Source organism: Rhinatrema bivittatum, chromosome 5 (genome assembly GCF_901001135.1).
Source record: "Rhinatrema bivittatum chromosome 5, aRhiBiv1.1, whole genome shotgun sequence".
Lineage (NCBI taxonomy): Eukaryota > Metazoa > Chordata > Amphibia > Gymnophiona > Rhinatrematidae > Rhinatrema > Rhinatrema bivittatum.
The window spans coordinates 261,749,855-261,761,123 of NC_042619.1; the positions used below are offsets into that span (position 1 = coordinate 261,749,855).

The 11,269-nt window shown below is 44.1% G+C and overlaps 1 protein-coding gene across 3 annotated transcripts; it reads right to left on the bottom strand.

Annotated features, from left to right (window-relative positions):
- Window positions 1-338: 338 nt before the first annotated feature.
- PLPP5 (phospholipid phosphatase 5) lies at window positions 339-8,975 on the bottom strand. 3 transcript variants are annotated; one of them, XM_029603923.1, is made up of 9 exons: window positions 8,692-8,975; window positions 7,733-7,927; window positions 7,486-7,582; window positions 6,618-6,726; window positions 6,151-6,196; window positions 5,571-5,634; window positions 4,592-4,716; window positions 4,009-4,179; window positions 339-2,343 (listed from the first exon to the last, which is right to left on the bottom strand). In XM_029603923.1, exons 3-9 carry the CDS (start codon window positions 7,554-7,556, stop codon window positions 2,186-2,188), a joined length of 744 nt encoding a protein of 247 aa, XP_029459783.1. In that variant the 5' UTR covers window positions 7,557-7,582; window positions 7,733-7,927; window positions 8,692-8,975; the 3' UTR covers window positions 339-2,185. The 3 variants fall into 3 exon arrangements, with proteins under 3 accessions (XP_029459783.1, XP_029459781.1, XP_029459782.1); XM_029603921.1 differs by having other exon boundaries at window positions 6,151-6,241; window positions 8,692-8,972; XM_029603922.1 differs by lacking the exon at window positions 7,733-7,927 and having other exon boundaries at window positions 6,151-6,241; window positions 8,696-8,974.
- Window positions 8,976-11,269: the final 2,294 nt, after the last annotated feature.

The following is an 11,269-nucleotide window of genomic DNA, read 5'->3' on the forward strand; positions in this document are numbered from 1 at the left end:
GAAATGACTGCAGTGCACAGCTTTTATAAAACAGAAGCAATTAAAGCATAAGCTAGACAGAAAATATTCTATTACAGAACCTATAACAGCTGAACACAAATACTTCTTTCATAAAATTAAAGTCCAGAGTTCTTCTATTGCTATTATGTGTGGATAATCAAGTTTAGGTGTTCTTTGGCTAACAGCATCAGTATTGAGAGGGAAATCTCTTATTGCAGAAGAGCACTATTCAGGGGGAGGGGACAGCAGAGTTCTGCTGGCTACCCAAACCATATGAAATAATGTATGCTGGTATAGAGCTTGAACAGCATTGCAAGAAAGACAAGAAAGCCGATGGGTGAAAAGTTGATAAAATTCCCTTTATGATGGTTTTACATGATCCTGCATTTTAAATAGTGGAACATTCCTGCATGTTGACCACTCTTAAAATAAAACCTAAGACAGGTAAGTCAGATATGCATAGCAACCTTCATTTTCATTTTTTTTATTTTATTTTCCTGGAATTTATCAGTTTGCTTGGTTATAATAAACAGCACAAAATCCGTGGAACAAAAAAAAGAGACTTTTCCCCTGCCGCCCCCCCCCCATGATTTTCTTCTGTTTCTTGTTGCTCATAAATACTGATAAATTCTTGGGGGAAAAGAAACTTAAAACGAAGGATTTTTGCTATGAAGCAAGGCTTAGACTCAGACTGGTGAATAGTACCTGCAGGCTCTGAAAGGCCTAGTACAGAACAGAGGTACTATGAGATATCCCTTTCAAAAATATATATAAATAAATATAATACGGGGAAAAATAATTAATAAAATCTCCCTTCTGCAACAGCTTCTATGCCTGCATAATCTCCCCTAATTGTAACACCAGCCATGTGGTAATCTGTCATGGCTTCTACCCATATTATGGAACAGGATACGGGATGTAAAGCACTGCTGGAAGGCCTGGGATGTGGTGAGAAGCAGGATCAGGGCAGACCCATTGGTATATAGTGGCATTTTCAGCACAAGAGATTCATTACGGAACTAAAACATTCCATCCTACAATTACAAACTTCCTTGGTTCCCCAGGCACACAATGGATTCAGTATAGGGCTGCCTGTGTACAACGCGCAGTAAGAAAACCCTTCGTCTATTCCCACCTCCATTGTACTCGCCATGGGAAAAGTTGGATACCTTAAGTGGTTGTATAAGGATGTACACAGACATGTTGGTCCAATAACATATCACAGCCTAAGCAAGCAATCAAAGACAGGGCTCTTTGCACCTGCAGCTTCTTCTAGGCTTATGGTACGGGGTCAGGACAGCCAATTATATCACATGCAGACATGCGTTCCCACCAAGATACCTTTAGAGTAAGGTCAATGTGACTGGTCCCATAACTATCCTCACTGCAGCATCTGCTCTGATTTTAATATCACTTTATTCCAGTCACCAGTGATGTGTCCAGAATCCCCTTGCTGTCTCATCCTCCAAGAAACTGGACCTTTTGACTAGCAGAGGTCAGTAAACCGAACTCCCTGGAGAGAGGCAGCAAGGCATTTACTAGGACTGTTGCAGGCAAGTGTACAAATGTATTACTTTTCCATTATCTTGTCAACAGAGTATGCGGGACCCCAACTCACACAACACCTGTTCTTGGTGCTCCATTCACAATGATTCATTAGACAGAAAAATAGGGGTGCCGGTAGGAATGAGACAGTTATTCCGAAGGTAAGGAACATGGAAAAGGAAGTGACAGTCTTAAAAAGAAGAAAACCTGTCTCTTGGATCAGGTTGGAGATATACCAGAATCTCTCCTCCTACCCTTAACACTAGCAGCCAAAACACAGCCCACTGCCAGCAGGGGTATATACACAATGCTGTGTCTGGACTTCCAGCATCAGTAGGAACAAGGAAGGGAGATTACATCCAGAAGTGTTTTAACCTTTAACATTCCTTGTGGCATTCAACATCCTAAACAGGATGCCAGGTACCTTGGGGAGAGCAATTGTTTCTTTCCACAGATTTATGGTTCATTGAAAGAGGAAAGGGCAGCTGAGGACTAATTGTAAGTCTATCCTCAGCTTCTGGGGTGGACAGTTTTGTTGCCTCTCCACTGCTGGAGGTGGAATGAAGTCAAGAGACTTGCTGTTCTGTCCCTTGCACTCATGTACAGGAGTGATGGCAGAAGTAGGCAGGATCAGATTCGGTCATACATCGAACTTGGCAAATTTTCTCTCCTGCGCAGTTGGTAATTTGCTCTTGTAGTGAAAAGGCCGGTGACACTCCATGTCAGTCAACGAGGGGTAATACTGCCGGTAGCACAGGTAAGCAAAAACCAGGCCAATCAGTGATCCTACCAGCACATCTGTAAAACATCCACACAATCCCATCAGATCAAGCTCCTCTGCTACAACAGCTTCAGCTAATTCCTAGACTGGTATCAACAGTTTTCCTGGTCAACATAGTTACAGCTCTGGGCTCCAAGTGAGCAGAAGTACGGTATAATGTAATAAAACACAAGTGTAAAAATGTGGGCTAAAGTTTAGTTCTCATGTTCTTAACTCACTTTTTACCACTTGCGTAAACTCCTAATACATTAAACTAATGGTATGCTAATGCAGTGGGAGTTTAAAAATAGCATGCTAATCCAAAACTGTACAAAAAGATTCTATGTGCACAAATCCATGTTTTCTATGCATAAAAGATCATTTGGATGTAGAAATCAGTTGATAAGCAGAGAATACAATTTAAGTCCGATGCAACAACTTGTGCTGAGCCTGGCGCACAGATTAATGAGTACTAGGACACAAGTCCATGACCCTTTATACGTTAAGGGGATTAGCGCATCCAAAACGCAGGTCCAAACCAGCGCATAGCTAATAGTGCTCATCACATGTAAATTCATGTAGATGAGGCTATTAGCTATTACCCACTTATGTAAAAAATAAATGTGTGCCCAAAAATTAACGCCAGCCCAAGAGCTGGCATTAAGTCTTGAGGAGCCCCTAACGTTAACAGAAAAGCAGAATATACTGCTTGTCTGGAGTTTCTCAGACTTGATATCATGGCGATATTAAGTCAGAGAAACCAAAAGCGGAGCAAGATAAAAAAAAATAAAATAAAATGTCTTCCTGGCGGTCAGGTTAAGAAAATGGACGTTCAAATTAACGAACATCCATTTTCCTAACCTGTGGCAGCACCCAGGTTAGAAAAACGGATGCTTGTAAAATTGAGCTTTTTCCTAACCCCCGCACAGCCACTCCTCCTGGGTGCTCGATGCCGAGGAGGCACTAGGGACAATTTCTCTTAGCATCTCCTTTTTAACGAGGTGGCTCATTTGCCTACTGCATTGCATGCCCAGGAGAGCTGGTTGGGTGCACATTGGGAAGGCAGGTGCCCAGTTTTAGCATGTCCGTATGGCATCGGCCTGTTTGTGCATGATTTCTGAGGATAGGACCCTATAGACTAACCTTAACCCTAGAAACCTTCCTCCACATCTGACCATTGAAAAAAACATGAGTAAAGCTTACATGTGTCTCTGCATTGAGGGGTAAGGGCTAAGGTCTTGATTTACATGGGATTTGCAGGAAAGAGTGCTAATGTGTGTGCACATGTGTGTTCATAATTTGTGTGTGTAAAACTGAAATTTGGAATTAAATTTACACATATCGCAGCCTCCTTATTACATTGGGGTCTCAGAGAGAAGGACTCTTTCTACTGAGAGAGATAAAGTTATTAACTTTGCTGATGACCAAGACACCTTCAGACACTTTCAAACATTAAAATGATGGTGGATTAAATGGGTTACCATCTAAGGATTTTCTTGAAACATCTGGTGTCTAAATGACACACTGTAACAGGGGCTTTCTTTGCTTTTACTCCAGTTAATAAAATATTACACCATCAATAACAAACATAATTGCTGAACAAAAAGTGATACAAGAAGGTATCAGTTCGGAGGAAGCATGTACCCGGGGGACCCTGTAACTCTGTACAGCATAAGGATGGGAGGGGTATCAGCTCCACTCACCCTGCCAGTGGTGCTTGTAATCACAGGTGCGAGAGAGAGCAATGAGGAGAGAAAAGAGAAGAGGGCATAAGAAGGCACAGAGTCTCCAGGCTCTGCCACGGCCCGCAGATGAGAAACAATGTAGCTTTCCTGCTATATAGAAGGCAGTGAATCCAAGTCCAGCAAATGCAACTGAAAAAACAGGAGGAGGGGGGAAAAAAGCAGAACAGCAGTATTATTTCAGGATAAAGTTCCTAGCTTTCTGTGTTGTGAAACATTTTACATTTCTGATCCAGAACTAGGGTTTGCAAATAATGAAGAAATTAAAAAAAGTCTTTCTGCTGTGTCCATCTCCAAGTCTCTTCCGCTCTCAAATTGAGCAACATTGCATGAGAGAGAGAAAGTGACCATGTGGGAGCAGGGAGGATGAATACAGGCAAGCATTCTCTCAGCTCATTTGCAGATGCGAGGTCTGGATAGTGAGGGAAGGATGGGGTGCTGGTATCCTCTTTGCTCTCCCCCTCAAATGTGAGGTCTGGATAGCGAGGGAGGGATGGATGCATGCAGGTGTCCTTTTAGCTCCCACTCCCAGATAAACACTCACAGGAGGCATGTCCGCTGGGGAAGCTCTTACGTCCTTCCATCACGATTTCCACATCACCTGTGCACAACAGCTCAGAGTTGGGCAATCCGTCTGGGAAGCAGCGGTAGAAGAAATCCGGTCGTGGCCTGCAAACAGCATAAGGTTAATATTTAATTTTATAGAGTGCAAATCAAAGCAACAATCCATCCTAAGCGGGCAACAAAGCACATAAATGTACAGGAAACAATTCATGACAAACATACAAAATTATAAAATAAGGTACAAAAATCTATAGCATTATACATACGCTAGCTGAAATGAATAACGTTTCAAACTTTTGCAAACAGTTTCAGGTCTGTATGAACATGAATCTTGACAGGTAGGCTGTTCCATAATGCTGGACCAACAACTGATAGTGCACGCTGTCTAATAGAGACAAGTCTCACCTCTTTCAGTGGTGGAACAGAAAGCAGACCTGGCAATGAGTGGAAGTTTAACACAAGTGAGCCAGTTACCAGCCTGAGACAAGTGTATAAGTCTACCTCCATTCTGTCTGCAATGTGATCTGAGCACAGGAAAGCTAAACAAGACTTGTAACTCGCCTTCAGTTCTCTGTACCAACAGATCTGTCAGCTCTGATTTGCAGTGCAGTAACATGAATCTACTGAAGTGACTCTGTTACGTGCATATATATGTCCATTGGTTCACTCATCCATCTATCCACCCACCCATGTGAATGTTCTACTTGTGCATCCATTTATACATTTCTCCAGTTCCAATCAAAATAGCCAAACATCTACAAACATGACTATATTGAGTCTGTCCATCCTTCAACTAACATCAACTAACACTTAGCCTGCCTAGTCATCCATGCCTCTCTTAGCTCTGCCTTCATGCAGCACAGCTACAAGCAAAGAAGAATATCCTCAAAGAACGGGAGAAGCCATCTCCATTCTTTGGTCTGAAAGAGAGAGACCACCTCAGGCTGGATGTGACTTACCTGCCCACTATCAGCTTCACTGTGTTTGTAAAAACTCCATTCAGGGCAAGAGTAAGACTGGCAGCTGAAACATGAATACAAAAAAGTCATTTCCTGCTAGTGTTAATGCCTGCTGCTATAGTCAGACCACAGCATTCCCTTTCTAGCATTTCGTTAGCTTTATAATTAGCTAGCAGACACTTGGCAAACATTTGTATGCCCCCTTCCTGTCCTTCTCCAGCACTCTCTGTTCCCTTACCTTCCTTCAGTGCAGTCTGGAAGATAGTGCCAGAGTCTCCTTCCATCACATCTGCTGCTGAAGCCAGACAGTGTGCACATCAGTGGAGTGGGCACACATGCTGGCACACCCATGTACACCCCCACCTGTCACTGACAGACATCCCAGCTGATTTACATAAAAGTAACAAGGCATGGAAATACATAAGCAATGGATATGAACAGATAGGTAGATTTCAAGCAAATAAACAGGAGGAAGGGTGCACATAGAGAGAAAGATAACTGGTGAAAACAATGTATTGCTATATTTATATGACCTCAGCTTCCAAACTCCAGGAAAGCACTGAGGGGTGCACACACCTACCCATGCAGGCTTCCCTTGTATCCCCTTTCTCTGCTTTCTTAAGGACCTTTGCCACAAATATTAACAATAAGGGAGACAGAAATGAAATGAGCTGTAAAGAGATAGGAATAAATTAATTTCAAATAACAGAACAAATCAATTGCTTCCAGTGATCAAAGCAAGAAAAAAAAATAAACCTTAAGAAAGTTCCCGTATCACATGAGTACAATTACAAGGGCATAAGCTGAGCAACAGTTTGACAGTTCAGCCTTGCATCACTATAAGGGACTAATGGGATTTCAGTAATCAGTGTTTTGGGGATAACAAAGGAGGGCTTTTGTCTTCTCTGGGATGTCCTTTCTGCCCTCATCCCAACACCAACAGCTGTTAGAGCTGCTGGTCTGAGCAAGGAGGCATCAAACCCATCCACAGATGAAACAAACATCTTTAGCAGAATAAAATCAGAATGGTCTGCATTTGCTACATACAAACATGTATCTGGTGGGCACGTGGTCTGTCTTTACATGGGGGTTCTTGTATAGCCACATCTCCTCAGGCTGAATCACCCGCTGAAAGGGAGGCAGGAGCTCAGTCACCCTAAAAGACAAACCATCGAGTCTAAATTCAAGGTATATTTTGTTACAAATGGCTTCATAGTACTGTGTCAGAGATTAACGCTGTAGAAGGGAAATAGGAAGAGTTCTCCATGCATTAAGAAGCTTGGTGAGAAGAGAGGGCCAGAGAGCAGGGTAAGGTAGACAGACACAATGACTGGGCTAAAAGGGAAGAGTTTAGGTGCATGGCAATCCCACACATGATCACTTATTCCATGTTATCTAAGCAACTTTTAAACATGTTTCCTCCAGCGCAGATGAGCAGATGTTTCTGTGTATGTAAAGCTCCACATTACATTACCACATCAACCCCTGGTCCAGGTTAAATCTGTGACTGCCCCACAGATTTTACCATCCAGGCAGAGAGGAGATTGGGGCCTACCTATTAATGGTCTTCTCACATTTTGTGTCTGTAGAAAAATCCATTGTACTTGGGCACTAAGTGACTGAGCTTTGGGCTCTACGTTCATTGTGAGATCTTGGGCCAGTTGTAATCTCCAGGTTTTGTTCTAGCCTCTCCCCATTAGGTATGATGTAACATTTCTGACCTGGATGTGAACCCAGGATCCCAACATTTTGCCTGTTATCCTTCTGTTTTTTTAGGTTGTTTTGTTTTTTTTTTTACGTTGAAACTGATTTGGTTACTGAAATCTGGTTCCATATGTCAAACACTTAATTCACACCAAAAGACAAACAGTATATAAACCTGGTCTCCAGGGTAACACAAATCTCTCTTGCTTACAGGAAGATCCCAAAGAGCAGAATCCTGGCAGACACTTCAAGCACAAAATCCAAAAGCAATTTCCTCTTCATTGTTTCCTCTCTAGCGGCTGCAGCTCCTATAGAAGACATTGCAAAAGATTCAGATAACCTTATTGGCAGGCTGTCATAAGGAACTGGACCAGGAGATATTGGGCTGTAAGTCTCAGGAGTTTCTTTTACTACTGCTTCAGACTCTTATCACATGCTGCCAGTCTCCTTTTTCTCACCTGCATCAGATCAGTGCACTAGGAGGTTTCTGCTACCATTTCCCCTTCTGAGTCATCTCCATCTAGTCCCAGGATATTCTTATCCTGCTCTGATATTCTGCTGCCTCCTGCTTCATTTGGCAGAGTAGCTGGCTTGCAGTAGGTTCCTGTTGTGACAGGAGTCCCAGCTCTTGCCTCTCACTGGGGGACTTGCTCCTAGGGGGCATTCAGCGTAAAGGGTCAGTTGAGAAAAGCCTGAGGATAATGCACCTTTAACATGGCCCTCCACCCATCTCAGGTTGCATTTCACTCACCCAGTGAACTCAGCACTGGTTGTAGCCAATCTGTTCACATCTCCCATACTTCACATATTTGCAAGATGAACTAAAATGCTCTGTAAGGCCACATTTAAAACATTTTTTTTAAATCTGCCCAGAGTAGAACAGGAACCTCTCCCCCTTCTAATCATGAAGCTGTTAGGCTGGTGCTGTATGTGGCCATCAGCCAGGGGGAGATGCACCACTGCTTTCCAGCCTGCAGTGCAGAACCCCTCTGAGTCCTGCACAGGCCATGGCTCTTCCAGCACCGTGCAGTATCCCTGCAGTCAGGTGCTCACCTCGCAGGCCTCAGTGTCCTCAGTTTTAAAGAGAACATTCACTATTCTCTGTGTTCTCTGAAAGGATCATTGCAGTGAAATCTTTCCTCTCTGGGGTAGTCTGCAGCTTTTCATACCGGTTCCACAAGGCCATTAAGTGATTCCCAGCTCTGTCATATGGAGAGCTTCCTGAGGTATGAATTAAAGCCTGCACATGCTGAGGGGAAAACTTTTAAGCTTTTCATTAATAAAACTTTCCCAGCAATTCTGCTGGAAGAGCTAGCACCGACTTCCATACAGTGGAATCGCATCACATATCTTGCTCTACTTTGCTGTTCTCAAGGTTGATTTAGCTGCTTAAACAGTTCAAGAAATAAAGGGTTACTTGCAGTTTAGTGTCCTGGGTTTTGTCCTTCCGATTCCTTTTGGCTATTTACTCTGATTATCAGCACAGCTTCTTATCTTTGACTTGCTTGTTTTGAGCACTATGTGACGAGAGGGGGGGCAGGATGGAGGAGCTCTGCTCACTATAATGCAACCGGCATCTCTTGCCAGATGTTGTATGGGTGGACGTGGCAGCAGCAGGGTGAGAATGGTGCAAGAGGACACTGAGAGGTAGGAAGCAAGCAGTCTAAGACGAGCACTGCCACCTGCAGGTCCCAGCCCACACTGCACCGGGATTAATCGTAGCAAACACCTATATAGAATAAAATCAACCAAAATGAAAACCAATTACAGCAACTGAAAAAAATAAAACCCCAAAGCAGCTTTCCTGCCAGTGTCTTTCTAGGAGTGGCTGTGGGTACTATGAGCATGCAGAAAGCAACAAGTTGCTCCTGGCACAGCCACAGACAGTCTCTAACGTTTTCTGTTTGATTTGGATCAGTGTTTCCCAATCTTTTCAAGCTCAAGGCACACCTATTTTAACAAAAATGCTGAGGGGCACACCCACATCCACAGGGAAGACAGTGCAGATATGGAGAGGGCTCATACAGTCAAAAGAAGAGCTAGGGAAGCACTGGAAGGCCCATCAGTTTTTCTTCCAAATTTTAAAAAGAGGGGGTAGATATGAACCCATTAGGATGGTCAAGCTCCCTCTATATACAAGAGCAGAAAAAGGGAAAAGTCTGTGTAGTGCAGGCAGCAGGTTCAATTAATTTACTTTGAATGCTGCATGTTGCTGCCAGAGCTCCTCCACTGAGTGTTGGGAGTAGCAGCGAGCAAGTCAAATCCGGTGCACAATGCCCACTCCCCATCTCAGTCAACTTTGAGAATAGGAGAGAAGATAGGCAGAGGCTCAAGAGAGGGAAGAGGAGGTAGTACTGAGGAAGTTGCAGTCTATCTGCATATTTCTCCCAGCTGCCTTAGTGGTCAACTGCGGAAGTCACCATCCCATCTCAGGCATGAGCTGCTTCCACTCAGTGCTCCACAAGCAGCTGGCCAGGTCACTGGGGAGGTTGCATCCCATCTGCATTACGCAGGCATGCCACAATATTAATCCTACCCACCCCAACCACCATAAACAGTGGGGCAGCTGTTCTTCAACACCAAAGTTTATTTCTTCCAATATAACTTAGCACATTAACTTTAATCTTGGAACCAAAAACAGTTAGTCCAGGGGGAATTCTGTGCCACTGCTCATGTGTGCTGTGCGACGCGCTACGCTCGCGGCAAAGATGAAGGACCCGGCGCGCCATTCGTGAAGAAGATGAAAGGCCCCCGTGTGCCGGGAATGGAGTGTGCTCCACTTGCGGTGAAGATGGAAGGCCCCCCGTGTGCCGCAAATGGAGTGTGCTCTGCTTGCGGCAAAGATAAAGGCCCCGGTGAGAGAGAATGTGAGTGTGTATGCATGTGAGAAGAGAGGGGTGTGAGAAAGGGGAGGGTGTATGAGAGAGGAGATGGGAGGGGAGGGGGTGTGAGAGAAGAGAAGGTGTGGGGGAGGGTGAGAGCAGGGAGAGGGGTGTGAGAGGGGAGGGTGAGAGAGAACAGCAGGGTGTGAGAGAGAGTATGGGATGTAAGAAAGCAGGGGGAGGGGATGCTTGAGTGTGGGTTTCAGAGAGAGGGAGCCTATATGAGGAGATTGTGAAGGAGTGTGTATGGGTGTGAGAGATTGGGAGCTGGTGTGTATAAAAAAGGGATCGTGTGTATGTGAGGGTGCTAGCCTGTGTTTGTGTGAGATAGAGCCTGTGTGAGAGAGACATAGGTAGCCTGTGTGAGGATGTATGCAAGAGAGAAAGGAAGCTTGTGTGTGGATGTATGCAAGAGAGAGGGACCCTGTATGAAGGGATATGTGTGTATGCAAGAGAGAGGGCTCTGTATGAGGGGATGTGTGTATATGCAAGAGAGAGGGCTCTGTATGAGGGGATGTGTGTGTGTGTGTGCGAGAGAGTGAGGGAACCTGTATGAGGGTGTGTGTATGTGTACTAGAGAGAGGGAGCATGTGTGTGAGAGAGGGAGGGACAGAGGGAGCCTGTGTGCGGGGCAGTACTGTGAATGGGGTCAAACTCTGGGACTGGCGATAGAGTGGAAGGGGTTGAGCCTAGAGGTGGAGGGGAGCGATACTGGCAGGTGGAGGAGTTGGGGCCTGAGAGGGCAAAGTGGCCAGGGGAGTAGGGAGAGCGAGTGGAAGGGACACTCTTACAGTGAATTTCTAGGGAAATTCTGCTCAGAATATTTAACATTCTGCATCTTTAAGTCATAACTTTTTTCTGTAATAATTTAAAATGTAATTACTTAAAGACTGTCATGTAAATTGTGTTATTTTGACCAATATAAAGTTTGCAGAATTATGCATAATTTTAAATTTTTTTGCACAGAATTCCCCCAGGAGTAAACAGTGGAACATATAGATAATAACTTTAAAATAAACTAAAATATTACCTAACCAAGAACTCTAAACCCTATGCTTATGCAGGACTCGCTGCCGAGGAGATTTCTTATATTATTAATATTTTTTCTTTGTC